The 21,200-nt window shown below is 36.1% G+C and overlaps 1 protein-coding gene across 17 annotated transcripts in view; it reads right to left on the bottom strand.

The window, feature by feature from the left end:
* The window catches only part of NRXN1 (neurexin 1), a 1,146,744-nt gene that overhangs the window by 46,608 nt on the left and 1,078,936 nt on the right, over nucleotides 1–21,200 (bottom strand). Inside the window, exon 1 of one of the 17 annotated variants that reach the window (XM_033175751.1) lies at nucleotides 10,155–10,385. The exons of 15 other annotated variants lie outside the window; for them this stretch is intronic. In XM_033175751.1, coding sequence (XP_033031642.1) covers nucleotides 10,155–10,187 — 33 coding nt within the window. In that variant the 5' untranslated portion in view covers nucleotides 10,188–10,385. Of the gene's footprint in view, nucleotides 1–10,154; nucleotides 10,386–21,200 lie in introns of those variants that run through there. One more of the 17 variants, XM_033175752.1, reaches the window with a different exon arrangement.

Below are 21,200 nucleotides of genomic sequence, written 5' to 3'. Positions count from 1 at the left end.
ATCTGCAATCCCAGCACTTTGGGAGGCTGAGGCAGGTGAACTGCCTGAGGCCAGGAGTTTGAGACCAGCCTGGCCAACATGGTGAAACCACATCTCTACTAAAAATAAAAAAAATTAGCTGGACGTGGTGGTGGGTTCCTGTAATCCCAGCTACTAGGGAGGTGAGGCAGGAGAATCACTTGAACCTGGGAGGTGGAGGTTGCAGTGAGCCAAGATTGTGCCATTGCACTCCAGCCTGGGCAACAAAAGCGAAAGTCCATCTCAAAAAATAAATAAATAAAATAAAATAAATTTTAAAAGTCTTGAAATAATAAATGTCCAAGTTCTTTATTTTACTTTATTTTTTGAGATGAGGGTCTCACTCTGTCACCCAGTCTGGAGAGCAGTGGTGCAATATCAGATCACTGCCACCTCTGTCTCCTGGGCTCAAGTGATTCTCCCACTTCAGCCCCCTGACAGGTGCACACCACCGCGCCTGGCTATTTTTTCTATTTTTGGTAGAGACAGGGTTTCACCATGTTTCCCAGGCTGGTCTCAAACTCCTGAGCTCAAACCTGCCTTGGCCTCCCAAAGTGCTGGGATTAAAGGCGTGAGTCACTATGTTCGGTTTCAAAGTTCTAATTATGTTTCCTTGTGTCTAGGAACAACTTTTTTCTGCCTAAGGTTTCTAATTATTATAGATGCAAGCAAGCTATATAATCTTTTTTCTTTTTTTCTTTTTTCCTTTTTTTTTTTTTCTTTTTGAGACAGAGTGTGCCTCTGTCTTCCAGGCTGGAGTGCAATGGTGCCATCTCGGCCCACTGCAACCTCCGCCGCCTCCCAGGTTCAAACAATTCTCCTGCCTCAGCCTCCCAAGTAGCTGGGTTTACAGGCACCCACCACCACACACAGCTAATTTTTTGTAGTTTTAGTAGAGATGGGGTTTCACACTGTTGGCCAGGCTGGTCTCTAACTCCTGACCTCGGGCGATCCACTCGCCTTGGCCTCCCAAGTGCTGGGATTAAAGGCGTGAGTCACTATGTTCGGTTTCAAAGTTCTAATTATGTTTCCTTGTGTCTAGGAACAACTTTTTTCTGCCTAAGGTTTCTAATTATTATAGATGCAAGCAAGCTATATAATCTTTTTTCTTTTTTTCTTTTTTCCTTTTTTTTTTTTCTTTTTGAGACAGAGTGTGCCTCTGTCTTCCAGGCTGGAGTGCAATGGTGCCATCTCGGCCCACTGCAACCTCCGCCGCCTCCCAGGTTCAAACAATTCTCCTGCCTCAGCCTCCCAAGTAGCTGGGTTTACAGGCACCCACCACCACACACAGCTAATTTTTTGTAGTTTTAGTAGAGATGGGGTTTCACACTGTTGGCCAGGCTGGTCTCTAACTCCTGACCTCGGGCGATCCACTCGCCTTGGCCTCCCAAAGTGCTGGGATTACAGGTGTGCGCGACCATGCCTGGCCTAAGTTTTTATATACAAATTGTGAACAGCCATAAAAATAATTTGTCCTACACAACTAACCTTTTGTTCCTAATATAGACTTCCTCTTTCACATTTATAGAAAAATGCTTACAACACCTTGTTCTCAGAGGATCTCATTTGGCAGTTTTGAAATTTATTTTTCCACAAATCTTTATCAGTGGTAAGAATGTTTCTCAGGCTGTGTTGTCAATTGCTTATGTCACCACTTTCCTTCCCACTTCATTAGGAACCACACTGTACTTTATTTCTTAAAGGAGAATCTGAAACTGATTTGGGGAAGAAGGATTTTTAGTATAGAGCATGCAGCACTCTATCAAATATTTATTGATATAAAGACTAAAAATACACACAGTAGGTACAGCATTCACATGGGCAGTTATTTAGCAGATTCAGCTGGTGTGATTTTACACCACAGCGGTATTCTTCTTGTGAATACCAGAGAGAATCAAAGTTTCTTGACATATGGTAATAAATATTTTCACTTACAGTGAATAAGTTTGCTCTTTTGGCATCCATTGTATAAAAAATAGTTTGAAATCATTCCAAATCAGCAAAGCTGGAAGTTTGGGAACACAAGGGGAATGATCAATAAAGGCCCCCATACCTTCGTTTTCACTGAAGTGTGATTACTTTTGAGATACAACACCGAGAAAATTTTCCTCATTTTCAAGATGAAGAGATGTTATTTCTTCCTATTGTGTTTCTAGGATTTGAAATGAGCATCTGTATTCTTCATTATGGAAATGGAAAATCAGTTTGCCCTATAATTAATGCTAGATGTGACAATTTTTCTGCCACTACCTTCAAAATAAAAATTTTCAAGATGAAAATCTCATAAGAAAATCTCAGATGCAGATTCATCTCAAAATCCAGGTGAGATAATTCAACAAAATGAAAAATAGCCTGTTTATAAGACCAATGTTCTTTAAAACATTTCTTTTTTTTTTTTTTCAAAGGAAACACATTTATTCACACTCCAAAATCATAAAATGTTAGAGCTGCGAACTCCTCACCTTACAAACAAGAAAATCAAGTGTCAGAAGATTAAGCCATTAAGTCTTCACCAGTAGATGTAGAACTTTCTCCAGTATAATGTCTTCACATAGATCAATTAAAAGAAAATGCTCTAAAATTAGATAAGCTCCAAAACGTAATCTGTTCAGATTAGGACATGTTGAAATTGAAGTGAACTGATAGCAGTTGTAAGGGTAGATTTGAAGTTGAGAAGAGAATTCTGGGCTGGAGATCTTATAGATTTCCCAACGAAACCAAAAGAGAAAAGGAGATTCTGAGACCAACTTCAGAAAAATCCAACATTTAAAAGGTTAGAAAGAAAAAACAGGTACAAACAAAGAATTGCTTTCCTGTTAATTGTTTTTACTCCTAAAATATGTGATTGAATGTTTCCAAGTGGAAATCTGAGGAATCCAGTGAAGAGGATTCTCTTAGGCAATTGGTGGATTCTCTTAGGCAATTTATCGAACCCAGTGATAAATTTCCCAAAGTAGTCTTATGACACTCAGTGGCATCTATGAGACAAGAATTGTAAAAGTAAATCACTTTTCAAAAGTAATTCACCTTAAAAAAGTGATTAAAATTAACCAGATGTTAATTTCTTAGTATTGACAAACGTACAATGGGTTATAGGACATATTCACATTAGGGAAAAATGAACAAAAAGAGAATTATCTAAAATACGTTTATGACATTTCTAGATCTCAAATTATTCTGAATTAAAATATTTATTTTAAAATAAAAAAGTGTGCTGGTCTGATTAATTGCCATATATTACATATAAGATGACAAAACTGTGGTATTTATAAATACATTCTTTTTTTAAAAAATGATACAGATACATTCAACAAAGAAAAAGAAATACAACCACAACCAAAACAAGCAACCTACAAATTCCTCCCCCACTTTTGTTATGTTTATAGACATAAAACATCTATTATCCTTGTTTGAATGACATTTGAAAATGTCCTCCCATTTTAGAGTTTCAAATAAAACAAGCATATACTTTTCTACTTAATCTTATCAATTTAAACCTTCATATCTCTTCCTAAAGTACTGAAAAGAGTAGATACATCATTTAGGGAATTGCTAGGTAGAGTGAAATAGGCTGGAGTCAGTATTTATTTTGTTATTGCAGGAGAAGCCTTCTGTTTGAAATGACACCTTCTCTTGCAATTGAAATCTTACTATGTGGAAACCTAGAAAGTCAGGAATCTAGAAAACACTTGTTGCAGTGGATGTCTTTAAGAAGTGACCTTAGCTTCCTTTTCTCTAGCTTGAAGTTTTGTAAAGCAATCAAGAGCTATTCAGTTTAATGTTTTATATCTAGGTATCATTTCAGTCCGTTTTAATGAATGGTTCACAAAATATCCCATAATTATTCACCATATTTTAAGCTACTTACAGAGAAAATAATAGTATTGATGACCATTCCAGTATCAAGAGTAGATAGTTTACATCATTATTATTACTTATTCAAAATTATTTCACCTAAGGCCAGATCCTCATTTACTGCCCAGACCTACTCACACTCACCCACCGACTCCATCCCACCAAAAAGAAAAGAAAATTAAGAGCTACCGAAGGAAGTAGAATCAGGCAAAGAATTATTGCTAGAGCAATTTGTAAAACGCTCAATTATACCCTAAGGGTCTGAGACAGTTATGCAGTTATCCCAAAGGGTCCAATTGACTTTTTCTAAAGAAAGACACTTAGCAACAATGGCTAATTTTAATGAATAAAGAGAATGAATACAAACTAACTATGCAGATGACTTTTCAACCAAAAGTTGCATCCATTTTGCATTACTTTTATATTTCATAAAGCATGAAAACTGGCTTTTCAGAAATCAGTATGTTGTCCTGAGAACATGTAGAACAACAGGAAACAACCCTCTTGACTAATTTTGAGACAAGCTACTTGGGTCCTCTCTTAATATTCTAGTACCCTCAGTGTCCGTAATGCCATTTTAGAGGCGGGTATTGATATTAAGGGATGTGTAGCCTACCTGATTTGACCTGATTTTGTGTTACCTTTTATTTTGTAACTGGATAACTAATGCTGCTCAAACACAGGAAACATATAGCAAAATAACATTAATGTATCTCCTTGAACTCTCCTTTCTCCAAGCTACCTTGAAATACATAGAATACAATGAGCAAATATATTGACAAGACAATGAGCAAATATATATTAAGTAATGCTACAGGGTAAAATAGTTAGGCCTTCAGTGCTCCTCTACTTTTCTGTGTATTTGTCCTGACTCTTCAACTGAACTTTTAAGGCAGCAAGTGTCTCATTTTCTTTGCGTAACCCACGACATCTAGGAGTGTTCTGGCATAGATGCAATCATCCAGTAGATATTTTAACAGATCTTAACTAACAATGTACAAAAGCACTGAGGGGGTGCTTAATAATTGCTTACATATTTTAATTTTCAACATTCTGGAAAGAGATAGTAAAATTCCTAAAGGCTAAGAAACCTCTTGCCAAATCTAAGAGTAGCTATTCCCTATCAAATTTTTGGCTTGCTATATGTACTTTTAAGCCTATTATTTAATATCTACATATTTAGCAATGTTTTATATAGACACACATTTTATACAAATGTTGTAGTCCCGCTACAAATCTAAAGAGTAGATGATCCACTCAAATCTAGCTGTGGTAATGGAGAGATGCATGGTATATAATTAAAACAATGATTTTGAAGCCAATGGAAGGTAACTGGTCCAAAAAGCACATCTAATCATGCAAACTAATCCAATATGTAGACAGTTCATACATGGAAAATTGAGAATTGACTCCTGAGGCTATACATATGCAACTTCAAAATAAAGTACTTTAAAAAAATCAAAATTATATGTAAAAGGTTTGATTTGACAATAAAATGGTTTTGAAGTCATAATGGCAGCCTTAGTTTTATATATGTAATTATACCTTATTATACATACATTTCATTTTATATAATCTATATATTTGCATAGAAAGTATTTTTTTCATTATAGGTAAATTCATTTCACTGGATGACTGATTAGGAAAGACTTTTGTCTTTGATACACTCTCCCATCTGAGTACTAACCAGGGCCAATCCTGCTTAGCTTCTGAGATCAGATGGGATTGGGTGCATTCAGTGTGGTATGGCCATAGACTGATATATTCCTGTAGAGTTTTCAACTTGAACGATGTTAAGTCAGCCAGGTAATGGCATTTCTTTATACTGTTAAGCCTTCACTTTACCCATGACTTTACTATTAAATTTACACTGTGAACTTATGTAATCATATTTTTCATAAAAAATCTGAAATAGTCTTAGAGGCAAGATGGTGGAGTCCTACAAGACTCATTACATTTTAATTAAAAAGCAGGGGAAACAAACATGAGAGCATAGAGACTGCAAAACTGATTTCTTTTGAGAACTGACTTATTTTGGCTCCTCAAAATAATATTCAAGTCATTCCCACCATAATATATAGTTTTTGTCTTTCAAAGTAATGAATACTTAAAGTAATGGAGACTTTAAACAAAAGACTATACATTACAGTTGTGGGAAAATAGTAAAACAAATATTTGAATATTTTTTATTCCCATGAAAATGAATTGTGGCTTAACCCACAGATCAAAAAACATATACCACAACCTCATGTATCTTTGGGTTTTGGGAAATAATTCTGAGGTAGTTACTTATAGTTAATCAAATGAATTAAAATAAAGGTGAAAATTTGAGAAGCAAATGGAAATGGGCAGTGATAATACATATAGTTTATGATGCAAAAATATAAACTATCTCTCATATATTTCTGCTTTTTAATAGTTGTTACTCAGTTTGAACTCATATTGTCTTTAATGTGCCAAAAGACCCTAGAGATATCCATGAATGTATAATTGTCTGTGACTCTCTCCAATTATTCTGTATACTGGAAATTGCCTACCTACTCCACAATATTGTCCTTAGCTCCATTCTCTATGCTAGAGTGATGAGGGAAGGCAGCCTTCAGGAGATTCAAATATCAGCTGTCAAGTACATGTAAATAAGATAGCAGAAGGTAAAATCAGTCTTTTGGGGTCAATACTGGTAACTGTAGTGTAAATTTTAAAAATTTAAATGCTAAAGAAAGTATAAATCTAAATTTGGTGTCATTATACTATCTTGAATTTGCACAAAGATTATTGTTTATGTTTAATAATCTCAAGTTCTGAAGCAAATGGATGCCATTTTTTTTTTTCTATCTATTGGTGTTTGAGTCCATAAACCACAGGAAAAGCAGCGGAGGAATAAAACACTGGGAACTAGGAAAATGGGAGGTAAAAGAGAAGACTAAATAATAAAAGGCACCACTTGATCTAAGTATGATTAAACATTCATTAACACTGTTCAGTTGTGGATTTTGGTAGTGCTCATAATACTAGAATTAAGAGCACTAATTTTGATAGGGTGAAATCTCATTTAAATGTCATTTTCTAAATGGGCAGAGTATAAGCTGAGTTCTTGAAATATTTAAACTTAGTATAGACAAAGGCCTAAAATATTTGGCTACATGCTTTTTTCCCATTTGAAAACTAAAAGGTGTCAGCTAAGAGGGCTTTTCCTATCAATTAGCATTCTGGTTACTTCATCCATCATATAGTTAATTGATTGTCCTCGTACTTTATTTATTTATTTTTTTTTGAGACGGAGTCTCGCTCTGTTGCCCAGGCTGGAGTGCAGTGGCCGGATCTCAGCTCACTGCAAGCTCCGCCTCCCAGGTTCACGCCATTCTCCTGCCTCAGCCTCCCGAGTAGCTGGGACTACAGGCGCCCGCCACCTCGCCCGGCTAGTTTTTTGTATTTTTTTAGTAGAGACGGGGTTTCACCGTGTTAGCCAGGATGGTCTCGATCTCCTGACCTCGTGATCCGCCCATCTCGGCCTCCCAAAGTGCTGGGATTACAGGCTTGAGCCACCGCGCCCGGCCTGTCCTCGTACTTTATAAATGCACCCAGATGCTGTGGTATAAACACATTTCATAAATTAAAGAAGCATATGGAAGTGACACAGACAGTAGCATTTCATCATAACTACCCAGAACATCTTTAATATGCAATGTTACATCACTAATTATTTTGTAAAGATGTAAGCATTTCCCTAGTTAATTGTGTTGGTGAGAAATTTGCTTGGCACGTGAGCCCAAATGCTATTGTAACCAGACATTTAATAACAGTTCAGGGCTCTTCTAGTTTCATTCCATTCTGCTCATAAGAAGAACGTGTCTCTTAGCCTACTAGGCAACCTTGATTGTGAAAAGTCAATGAAAATATTTATCCTTTATTACTGGGTAATTTTGCTCAATGAACAGCAGTCTACTCTCCACAACATAAATATCTGTCCAAAGATCGGTCTGGAGACTCTTTCTAAAAATGTTACAGGGAATTTGCCAAGTAAGAAGCATATTGCTGCTTAATGAATTTTTTCCATTAATTTCTAAGGATAGAACATGAAGGAAACGACAGCAGAAATAAGTTGGCTTTATTCTTGAACTTTGGGAAAACTAGTATAATGATGTGAGTATATTATCCTGAATTTACCTTAAGGTACCAAAAGGAAAATTTTTTTTCTTCTTGTCTAAGTCATTATTTCTTGTCAAGCCAAGGTTCAAAAGTTAAGTCAAAAGAACTTTTTTGAGAATGGAAACTTTCTTTGGAGAATGGAAATTCTCTACATATATTAATACAAAATCCACCAGATAACTGACAAGTGAGCTGTGGGTAACCCAAATGATTGCATTTAAACATTTTAAATTTGTGCTTCATTGTTACATTTTAGAAGCATGATTTTTGTCAGATTAATCTGCACTTAGGACTGAAAATTTTATCTGGGTTCAACTAGAATTTTGTAAGAGTCATAAAATCAGACGATTCAGAAGTAAGTTGATTTTCATCCTCCTTCAGTCCTATGACTTTTCTGGGTAAAAGCTGTGTCAAGTTCTCTGGGAGCTGGGGTGACAGAAGGCTTGATGGAGGCTGCTGAAAGATTAATTTCATTTTAGAATTTGAACTGGGTATTGGTCAGGCTCCATGCTGCATGATAAAATCAGCACATATTTAAATAAAACATTCCAAAGTTAGTCTGTAAATGGCCATCTATTAAAAAGCCAGAAGTCACATAATAGTAGATTACTTAGCATGGCTCTAAACATTTTCAGAATTGAAAACTTCTTTAGGGAAAAATATAGTAAACCCTATAGATGCTTGAATCATCCAAAGTCTGATAAATAAGTTTAGTATGAATTGCCACATTTATATTTAGATGCTACTAACTAAAATAATACAAAAGCCTAATGTTAATTTCACTTATGCTTTTCCTGAACTTGGCAAACAGAAAAATGTGACAAACACCACAAATAGACAACACACCATTTGTAATCTGGTAAAGCAACTTCCATTCATGGAATTTCTTTCCTTCATGAAGCAAGGACTATCTAGTTTAATGAAAATAGTTGTCACCACAGACATGACATTCTATCTCCTAATTAAATGAAGATGCAATCAGAAGTTCCCCTGAAAAGAGAGGCCAGGCTTCCTTCACTATTAAGCACACTCTTCCCTAAGGGCACCCTCCTACCCTTTTTCTGATATGCAATCCCTTCTGTCCTCCATCTGCTCCACCCCCACCTATTGTCTCCACTCACTCCGAGCATGCCAATCCCATCTGTCTATACTTTTGCTTCTGCTAGCTCTAATTCCCCACAGGCCTAGGCAATGTTTGAATGCCAAGGCATTTTTGCTTTTCTCGAGAATAAGGACTAGCTAGGAGGGTATCAAACAATTCCCCAAGAATTCACACACACGAACGTGAACATAGTCTGTCACATACAAACAGCAGTTTAGAATCCTCTTCTAGGATATAATTTCTTAAAAAATGTTTTTAATTATTTCATCTGGGAGGCATTTTAGAAAATCAAAATCTTACTACTGTTGAAGTAATCAAAATTAATATTTCAGAAATATAAACACTTTCATTATCCCAGACATGCTTTTTTTCAGTAAGCAGAATAAATGTAAGTAAATGTTACTAATATCTTATCATGAATTATTTACATTAATCAGGTTTAATCATTGATCACTAATACATTTTCTGTTTTACCAAACATGCATTTAATTCAGACATTCCATCTTTACAAATGCTCATGAAAATCCCACTCTGCCACAAAAGCATGCATGGTCAGAATCTAAGCATATTTAAGCAAAATTTTCACCAAGTCATTAACAATAATAAAGCAGTCTGGCAAGTATTGAAAGCAGCTTTTATTCATGCTTTCACTTGAACTAAGTTAATACATATATACATACATATGCACACACACACACACACACAAGTTTTGGTCGTTTTTGCCACAAGCATGCTGATAAACCCCTGAAGCTCACAAAAAGCAGCAGCAGACAAAACTAGAAGCAACCATGCTCAGGGTTTAAGGACATTTTAAAATTTAAAACAACCTTTCTACATTTCACATACAGCGTGCATAAATTTGACATGCAATCTTCAAGAAGAAATATTTTAACATAAATCTTAAAATTAGTTTATCCAAATGAGTTTATTCTTATTTTCATTATTAATGTTTTTAGGCTTCTGGTATCTTAAACCCTGCATGCTGCAGATCTAAGCTGTGCTCAGCAGCGGCTGTGACAGAAGAAGCTACCTGCGAGTTTTCACAGTGCCATCTCATATCCATGTCTGTCTGGCTACCCTGCGTGCTTAGAGCTTTTTTCTTAATTCTTAATGGAAATCCTAGGAAATTTAGTCCATCCTCTGAAATCAATACTGGTGACAGGAGAGCTCCCTGACTCAGTGGGAGATCAAGATGATAAATTGCCTGCGCATCAGCCCGGCCTATCACTGCCCTGCACACAGATGGGCGAGAAAAGACACAGAAAAGGCTCTATCAGTCACGTGTCACTGAGGAGCCAATGGCTGACGCGCTACGGCAGGAAGGGATGCTGCAGTTCCGTCTGCAGTTGACGAGGCTGTTGGTACACAGCCCAGCCCGGCACCGCTCAAAAAGTCTAAGAAGTCATTGCTTTTGAATTTGCTCCCCTAACGAGACCGCATAGGGAAACAGACCTCCTTCTAAACCCCTGACCCAAAGAAAGGCTTATTTTCATGCACGAACATTTTCTGTGTATTACATTCTAATCCAGTGTGATTGCTAAGCAGAACGGAAACTTTTTTTCCCCTAGCCCTTAAACTGTTACGTGTTTTTCTTGAGATAATTATCATCTTTTTTGCCTAATATTAAATTAGAAGACTTAAACTGTGCAATTAGCATGCAACCTTCCTAGCAGAATCTCCTTGAAGCCTTATAATTGTAATTTTAATTTTATTTGTAAGTTAATGAATGACATTTTTTGAATGCCATGTTTATAATGAGTATTTTTATGGGATGAGTTTGTAAAGACAATTATGCAGCATTAAGAAATACATTCTTAGGCTTTTTTTTTTTTTTTTTTTGCCAATTACAACTGTTCCTCTTTAAAGAAAATTTAAGTCCCAATAAATATGTCATTTTATCAATCATTAAAAATAAAAACAAGCATCAAAAGATACACATCCTGTTTCCCAAAGCCTGATGAAGGAATTATTATTCATGATGAAAATATGTACTTATTTGCTGCCTTTTCTCTGAAATTTACAATAACTATTTGGTAAGCAAGGACTACATATCTGGAATACCATATGGAACTATATCCCCAAATACATCTGTTTCCAGTGATCATGCTGTAATAACAGATAAGTTTACACACTTCTTCAATGTAACTGGGATGATTATATATACAGTCTGACAGGGTAGGCTGTAAGTGATGAGACCAGTGTGTGTTTCAAATGACAGTATCATGGAAATTTTTTTTTAAAGCTCAAAAGTAGCATAAAACAATCTTCAGGAATAAAATTTCTAGAAGAAAAAGTACCCTAGCCACCCTGGCACTTTTATTGCTTTTCATTGCCCAGTTTTCATGCTAGTCATGCATTTGAAAGAATTAATTCTAACATCTTTTAGAGTCAAGCAACACTATTTAGAAAAAAAAGTGTATCAGAATTAACATTGATAGGTGTGCCTCATAAGTAAAGCTTACAAGTTGTAGAATGCTGAAATTCCAAAGCTCAATTTGTCTTGGCAACTGTTTTTTAAACTAAACACATTCCTGAAAGATTTAACCCTGTCGAGTTTTTTTGCAAATTTCTTTCATTCAGTATTGGCTATCAGGCAATAATCAAGCATTTTTCAAGATTTTTAAAATAGATGTTGTCATGTGTTTTTTCTATTTATTCAGACTATTCAATAATAACATAATTCTCAACAAACTTTATTCTTAAATAATATTATGACTCAGAGCACCTGTCATCAAAAAGAAAATAAGAATAAAACATCAACACTAAACCTATTCATTACAGCTCTGTAATAGCCCCAAACTAGAAACCACCTTAATCACTGATAGTAAATTGATTAAACTATGATATAGCCTTACAGGTGAAATACTCGTCATCTGTAAAATACAATGTGGTAAATCATATGTCCTTATATGAAGAGATTTGTCAGATACATTTGAATGAAAATTAAAGCCATAAAATTTAAATTGTGCATAGGCTATACTTACTTACACAACCCATGCATGTACACACACACAAATGGCTGCATATGCAGAATAATTTTTTTTTTTTTTTTGAGATGGAGTCTTGCTCTCTCAACCAGGCTGGAGTGCAGTGGTGGGATCTGGGCTCACTGCAACCTCTGCCTCCCAGATTCAAGAGATTCTTCTGCCTCAGCCTTCTGAGTAGCTGGGATTACAGGTGAGTGCCACCACACCCAGATAGGTTTTTTTTTGTTTGTATTTTTAGTAGAAATGGGGTTTCACCATGTTGGCCTGGTGGATCTCAAACTCCTGATCTCAAGTGATCCGCCCACTTTGGCCTCCCAAAGTACTAGGATTATAGGCATGAGCCACTCTGCCCGACCTACAGGAAATTTCTGTAAGGACATAAATTATCAGTTAATAGTGGCCAAATAGTGGCTACATCTGAGGAGAGAGACTGAGTTCAAAGGTAGGACTGAGACATAGTTTTATTAGGTATCATTTTATACATTTTGTTCAAGTCTATGGTTTACTTTTCTAATTTAAAATTAACTAATTAAAATAATGTTACTGATGCTCATTTAGGTTTAGAATAACATGGCTGGTAGATGTTGTCAGGGAAAATCTTGAGGGAAAGGAGGGACGATAGAGGGAAGGGTATGTGCCTGCTTTTTTTCATGTAAAGAAAACAGTGTAGGTGTGGGCAAGAAGGGAATTGTAAAATAAAGGTTCTGGAAATCTTAGCTGAAGACCTTCACATCTCACGTCAACCTGAAGTTCTTTTATCTGTGAATACAAATAATAATATAGACATGGATTAAGAGATTTACAATTTAGAGTGACGATTCACCCAAATTTTGTCTGATTCTTCCAGGCATGAACGTAAAGGGCTGAGAAGTAAATGATTTGTATATTTACCCAGACTTGGGCAAATTAACCTCTCCAAGCCTTAGTTTTCTCAGCTGGATGCAATTAGCAAAAAGTGGCCGAGCTAAACTTGAATTTCAATTTAGGGTATTGTTCATTGCTGCTTCAAAGGCAAAATAACATCCATATTTTTACCAGTAAGGGTGTAGGGCTAAAGACAACACAAATTTTCACGTTTCCTCCCCAGAAACAGCTTATGTTGTCCAAAACTCAAAACTTGGCTGACAGATTGTATTGCTGGCTCTTGTTATTCAGATTCTTGTAACTTTAAAGATACAAACCAAAAAAAAAAAAAAAAAAAAAAAAAATGAATTGGCCAAATTAAGTCAAAGCTTATAATTTGAATAATTTAAGGATTTTGGGGTTTTACATAACACTGCTATAAATCAGTGGTTTGGAATGGTGATTTTGCTCCATCCCACCCCCCAGGGAACATTTGACAATATTTGGTGACATTTCTGGTTGTCAAAACTGGAGGGTGCTAGCAGCATCTAGTGGATAGTGGCCAAGGATGCTGCTAATCATTCTATAATGTACAGGACAGTCCCTATCACAAATAATTATTTGGACCCAAACGTCAACAGCGCTGAGATAGAGAAACCATGTTCTAAATGCTAAACTTTTCTACCTTATTTCCAAAAGATTTAAAAAAATATATTCTGTATTGTGAAGCATATATTTGTAAAGTGGCAATATTTAGATGGAGAAGAGAGGGGGACCAAGGACCAAGCCCTGGGTTTCTCCAATTTTAATAAGTTACGGAAAAGAGGAAAAAACAGCAAATGAGGATGAAGCGATGGGAGGACAACTCAAAGGATGGTGATGTGGAAGTGAGTGGTAAAAGTATGTTAGTAAAAAGATTAGGGTCAATTTGTTCAAATACTGTGATAGGAAAAGTTATCTGTTCTTTATAGGTTTTTAAAAATAATTAAACAAAGTGAGAAATTAACCTAATTGAAATTAACAATACAAATACTTGAAGTCTTTATTGCTCTGCATGATATCTGTATTTTTAAACGTATGGCCAGAAAATGTAGTGGGGCGGTGGCTCACCTGTAATACTAGCACTTTGGGAGGCTGGGTCGAGCCGATCACGAGGTCAGGAGATCGACACCATCCTGGCCAATATGGTGAAACCCCATCTCTACTAAAAATATGAAAATTAGCTGGGTGTGGTGGCTGGCACCTGTAATCCCAGCTACTTGGGAGGCTGAGCCAGGAGAATCGCTTGAACCAGGGAGTCAGAGGTTGCAGTGAGCTAAGATTGTGTCACTGCACTCCAGCCTGGTGACAGAGTGAGACTCCATCCCCACAAAAAAAGAAAATGTAGTAATTACAGGTATCACAGGAGGACTAGCTAAGGAAACATATAAAGGAGAGGAAACTTCTGTAACCCTCAAATTATAACTCTTAGGCTATTTTCTCTACAAAGGTGAGCTTGTAAGCAAGAAAGTGAACAAATCCTATCTTGGACCATCCCACACCACAGCTTGCATGGGAGGCAGAGTGCCACCCTCCCCCCTTAGAAACTACGTCTGCAGTTCTTGTCCTCAGCCTCTCACTAAGTCTCTCTATCCATAGATAAGGTTTCTGAAAACAGAGTTCTCACGACTAACTTCAGGTGCTTTTCCTTCTGTGACTCCTCTAATGCTAATCCTTACACCATCAGGCCTGTGGTGTTCAGGGTTAGTGCAGCAAGGATCAAAGACAGCCAGTTGAAGCACTAGGACACTGGAGCAGCTTTAAGCAAAACGAATGCCTTTGTTGCAAAGGAAATGTTGGAAATGTCACAGAAAAATAGCTGGGGGAGGGAGGGCAGAAGAGAGGGAGAAAGAGAGAGAGAGAGAGAGAGAGGGAGAAAGAGAGAGAGAGAGAGAGAGAGAGAGACAGAGAGAGAGAGAGAGAGAGAGAGAGAGAGAGAGAGAGAGAGAGAGAGAGAGAGCCATAAAAAGAAAAGTGAGGTCATGATCATAAAAGATGGCCACAAACCCATGGATATTATTACAAACTCTGTGGTGTGGGAGAACACTACATGTCACAATTCTCTTAAAACTAGATAGATTTTTACAACTTGAATAGTCCAACTCCATTTTAGAGATAGTGGATTTTAATGTAGAGAGGTTAAATAATTTGTTTTAAATTTTAAGCGAAAGTGACATTCTTTATCATTCAAAGCAATCAGTGAACCTAATATTGGCAAATTTCAAGGTGCTTTCAAAAATCATCATAGATATCAACCAGGATAAGACTTAGGGAAAGGGGGTCGAGTGCAGTGGCTCATGCTTGTAATCTCAGCTCTTTGGGAGGCCAAGGAAGGTGGATCACAAGGTCAGGAGTTCGAGAGCAGCCTGGCCAACATGGTGAAACCCTGTCTCTACTAAAAATTCCAAACTTAGCCAGACGTGTTGGCATGTGCCTGTAATCTCAGCTACTTGAGAGGCTGAGGCAGGATAATTTTTTGAACTCAGGAGGTGGAGGTTGCAGTAAGTCAAGATCATGCTACCAAAATCCAGCCTGGTGACAGACCAAGATTCAAACAAACAAACAAAGAAACAAAAACTTAGGGGGAGGGAAAAAGTTGATGTTCAATAAGAGATAGCAAAAATCTCCAAAGTCTTCTCTTTCCCATGTTGATGCTGTGTTAAGGCATGGAAAACCTTTGCTATCAGGGAGAGGAAGTATTATCCTCCAAAATATTCCAGTGAATATTTATAGGTTATGAAATACAAAAGAAGAAGCCTTGAATATTCTCCTTTCAGAAGAATTTAAGTGGCTGCTGAAGTTTTTTTTGTTTTTGTTTTTAAATACAAATTCTCATCTCTATTTGCACTACAGTCGGGATGAATAGGATGCACGGATGACTGTCAAAAGACATATGTCAGAAAGTAAACTCCAGGTGAGAGAAGCCATAGCATAGGGAAATATTTTGGACTGTTTTCAGTTTTTAAGAGACGGGAAAAATAGAAGTGGAAAATCCAAGCAGATTGTCCTAGGTTTTTATTGTTTTTCCTTTTTCTCCTTATAATGGAAGCACTACTTTGAGACCATGGAGTACCATTAAACTTCTATTAACTATTAATTTAATATTTGCAAGTATGGATTAGAGATAGGAAGGAAATTAATGTCCAAGTGAGTAAAATTCCACATAGTCCTATATTTTTTCTTTTGCTACTGTATTCTTGTAGGTTTTGTTTTTCTTACACTGGTTGTTTATCCAGGTACATATGCCTTTTTTTTTTTTTTTTTTTTTTGGAGACGGAGTCTCGCTCTGTCGCCCGGGCTGGAGTGCAGTGGCCGGATCTCAGCTCACTGCAAGCTCCGCCTCCGGGGTTTACGCCATTCTCCTGCCTCAGCCTCCCGAGCAGCTGGGACTACAGGCGCCCGCCACCTCGCCCGGCTAGTTTTTTGTATTTTTTAGTAGAGACGGGGTTTCACAGTGTTAGCCAGGATGGTCTGGATCTCCTGACCTCGTGATCCGCCCGTCTCGGCCTCCCAAAGTGCTGGGATTACAGGCTTGAGCCACCGCACCCGGCCACATATGCTTTTTAAAAAGCAAAAAGAAACAAAACACCTATGGCCCCAGGCAATCTTTTCATTAACATCATAGCCTGAAAATTATTATGCTAATGTTAAAACTAAATAAATTGGGACTCAGAGGGATTAAATAACATATATATCCATGAAGCTAGCAACTGAAAGTCTATGACTACATTTTGAATGTTCTCTCCAAATCAGAACGAGCGCTCTAGAATAGTTGTTCTTAAAGTTTATTAAGCACAAGAACCAAAAAGGAACATGTGAAACATCCAGATTTCTGGGCTCTTCCCTGGAGACCGATTCCCACTCCAACTTACATGTATTACAAGAGTCTGCATTGTTCACAAACATTCCGTCTTCCATATTTTAAGAACCTTGGGACCATATTGGAGTTTCAGCTTTGGAATTCTTCTTTAGGAAAAGCCATATCAACAAGATTTCTAATGAATAGAAATGGGATGCTTAAAAATAAATAAATAAAAAGGTAAGTTTTTTGTAGTAGTTGTTTACCAAGAGAGAAATTGGAACAGATAATAGCTTCAGAGCAGAGAGGAAAAAATGCAGATGACTTAGAGCCATCCATAAAGGGATAGTTTCCCATATTGAATTTTATAAAGTATGAAATATTTTAATTGAAAATATTTTTGAGCAAGAAAGAGTAATGTGTATAGAAGGAATGTACAAATCATAGCATTTACAATAGGATGACCCTTTTGAACCTACAAATAGGGCACTTGGCTGAATTGGTTCCTACCTCACTGCTGCAATTAGAAACCACGAATGTGCAGATCTACAGGCAGTGTAATTTTGTATATGCTTGAAAATAATTTATTTTGAGAGGGGTTTTCATAGGATGGGTTTCTAGACCTCTAAAGAGAGGTAAAGTTTCCTTTATAAGATGAGAACCTACTGAAGTCAGATCAAAACCTTCCCAATTGCTTGACAATAAATCTACCCAGAGAAAAGTCATCGGCCATTTCATGTGAAATGATGACTCATGAAAATGAAATAGTACACTGTACAGAAATCTTCCAATTGTAGTTTTTCTCCTAGCTGACTTCTAGGTTGGAAAGCTTAAGGTCAAAGATTAATGGTGCCAAAACATGCTCATTTTAGGCTAATCTCTAGATTTCCTACTGCCAGTCTGTAACCAGTTTTTAAATTTTCTGAGCTTTTTGGCATGCTATGTATTTCTTTCACTTTGACAGAAGGATGACATATTGTTCACTTGGATCCAACCTCAAGACCCAAAGGATAAGGTTAATAAGGAACTGAGTCTTTCAGGACAATGCATTTTACCAAACATTAGTCAGTGGCTAAATACTTTTAGTAACTGATTGATGAAAGCATTAATCAAAAACCATAGTCCATGGAGAAGTCCATTAGAAGAAACTAAGGAAAATTAGAGAAAAGGAAAAATGAAGAGTAGGGAGGGAAGAGAGAAAAGAATAAAAGGAAAAATGAACATAAAAACATGTAGTTGAGGCACAACAATGGACTATACGAGAAACTTTGGTTAGTCGTAAATATAGCTTGTCAGGCGTTATCAAGTGTAAATCCTCTTCCTCCCCACTTTCCCCACTCTTGATAATTAGCCAAGCAATAATATTTTATGCAACAAGAATGACTTAAATAAGACACCTATGCAGAAGACCACAGATGACTTCATAACCCTATGTATGAACATAAGCATATGTACATACAGAGTCCACATGGAGTGAATGTTGCCTATTAAAAATACTGTGAAATCTGAGTTAGAAACAAAGCTCAGCTTGGACTGAATATAATATATTTAAAAATCAGTGAACAGAAGATATTTTCAAATGTACACTTACATAAATACAGCATTCTAAGGGAAAAATTCCAGTATCAGATGCACGTATTTAATGAAGACTCAATATTTTATAGCAATGGTTTTCCAAAGTTAGGTTGCTTAAGATCTAGGGTGCTTATTACAAATGCAAAGTGTCTGGATCCACGCTGATCTATGGAATTATAATTTTCAGGGATGAGAGTGAAAATCTGTATGCATAACATGTACTCCAGGTGATCCTTAGTTTGTTTTAGACCTTATTTGAGATACACATTCTCCAATGTACATAAAGTCAAGAACCAGATTCTTCTCCTACCATCCCCTGCAGATAATCACACCAGACTTGGACATGCCGGGTCATCCAATTCAATTATTAAACACAATGTCTTTCATTTGGACAGACAGAAGATTGATACATCTAGAAAAAGATTATGAATGATGAGACGAATAGATTATCAATAGATTTCATGGAACAGGTTGCATTCACTTTGGGCCTTGAATGATGCTAGAGTTCATTATTTTAGCAAAGGCATTGACGTATAAAGTGCTTTTCTTTAAAATTGTTAGTATTTATTATTAAAATGATAAACATTTATCTTTTCAGCTGGAGGATTTAGCAATGCTTCCAGCACATATGAAATCATCAATAACTATTAGTTGAATTAGTCAATTATATCACAACAAAAAAGTAAATTTATTTAAAAAAAATCACTCAAAATCCCACCACCTTGACAAAACTTTACATGAGTTTTGTTGATGATGCTGTTGTTTTGATTTTTATTTCAAAGTCTTCATTTCTTATTTGTATAGATAATTTTAAATAGTTATAGTAATAAAGATATAATTTTCTTTGGTTGTACAAGTTATATAATGGCACCTACATTTTCCATCTTGACTTACAATATTCATAATTATTCTAGTAGCAAAAGAATAATAAATCAAATGGATGTATTGTAATGTACATACCTATTTTGTGTTTTTAAGATAATGGACGCATTTCTATTCTCCATTTCTGCTTTGTAAATAACACTTTTCTTCCTTTGTATTTTTTTCATAACATAAATGACCATAAATGAGATTACTGGACTAAAGACATAGTGTTTTTAGAGATCTTGAAACAACCTGTCAAACTACTTTTCAAAAGACTTGTTCTAATTTTCACATTGTCTCAAGTATGCTATGTTCTGTAACATCTTTATTGGCATGAACATGCTGTCTTTTCTATCTGGGGATGCCCTTTTCCCATTTAAATAAAAAATTTTGGTAAACTCCTACACATTGTTTTGTACCAAGCTCAAATGCTATTCTTTCTTGCAGCCTTTCCAAATCCTCTAGGAAGAGTTAGTCATTATTTCCATTGTGTTTCCATAGTACTTTGTAATAATGCTATTTGGGGCACTTATTCAAATAGCTCTGTGTTTGTTACAGTTTGTATATTTCTTTTCTTTTCTTTTTTCTAGATTATTACCAACTCAAGGGATGAGCTGCGGTCCACTTCATGTTTGGAACGTCAGCTTCTAGCACAGGGGCTGGTTATATTAGACATTCAATAAATGCTTGTTAAGTAAATGAGGAATAAATGGATAAATGTCAAAGTGATACTCAAGTCAAAACCTGTGGCTGTATGTTGGGTAAAAACGCTTTCTTTCCTTAAGTCTTTTATAGGTTACTTAGTACTAGGAACATTTATATTTTTATACATCTTTTAAATTATATTTTTATATTTTTTACATGTATATATTTTGTAGGTCTACATTTTTAATACCTTTGCTGATGACTTTCAGGCTTAGATAGCACAATTCTGTGATATGCTGTGAATCAGATCTTTGAGTCCTTTAGATAATGACTTTTAGGTATTCTGGAATCAGAAAATGTCTCTTTCTAGTTCATACAGAAACAACTTTTATTAATTAAGTGTTAGTACTAGTAAATAAGATTAGAATTCACCTGTGGAGAACACAGCATGTACATGGTCCCACTGTAGATGGAATAAATGTTTTAAAATAACTGCTGATAAATTATTTAACAAAATAAAATCAATAATTATTCTAACATATATCACTGTGCATTTTGTTGCATTTTTACATATATTCTCTCATTTTATCTTTACCAAAACTGGTAAGAAATACAAAGACTGGACACTGTGGCTCCTTCCTGTATTTTGGGAGGCTGAGGCAGGAGGATTACTTGAGGCCAAGAGTTTGAGACCAGCCTGGGCAACATAGTGAGATCTCATTTCCACAAATTTTTTGTTTTTAAATTATCTAGGTGTGATAGCGCAGCACCTGTAGTCCCAGCTACTCAGGAAGCTGAAGTGGGAAGATCACTTGAGCCTAAGAGGCCAAGGCTGCAGTGAGCCATGATCATGGCACTGCACTACAGTCTGGTCAATAGAGTGAGACTTGGTTTGAAAAAAATTAAGAAAAAAAATCAGAAACAGCAAATACAGACAAAGCAAGTATACCATAAATGTAATTTGAAAGATAAGTAATCTAACACATAGAAATGTGGCTAGCAAGTGGAAAAATCAGAACTAGAATTCATGTATTTTGAACCACATTTTAGCCTTCATTCTAGTAAAATCACTAGACCCAACTGAATTTTGCTAATTTCAAACTGAGAAAATGAGATCTGATGTCGTATAAACTAAACCAGTGTTTTAAAAACAAACTTCTCTAGCAATAAAAACACTTTTTCCAAAATAATACTTATGAATAATTCCATATAAAAAAAAAAATCAGAGGACTCATATTGAGGTGAGTGGCCGGTGAAGGGGAGCTGCTTTCTCTCTTCTTTTATGGCTCTTGGTAGTTCCTAGAGCTTACACTCAGGAAAGCAC

Source organism: Trachypithecus francoisi, unplaced genomic scaffold (genome assembly GCF_009764315.1).
Source record: "Trachypithecus francoisi isolate TF-2019V2 unplaced genomic scaffold, Tfra_2.0 Lachesis_group17, whole genome shotgun sequence".
Lineage (NCBI taxonomy): Eukaryota > Metazoa > Chordata > Mammalia > Primates > Cercopithecidae > Trachypithecus > Trachypithecus francoisi.
The sequence above is the reverse complement of the archived record's forward strand: the minus strand, read 5'-3'. Positions and strand labels throughout refer to the sequence as shown.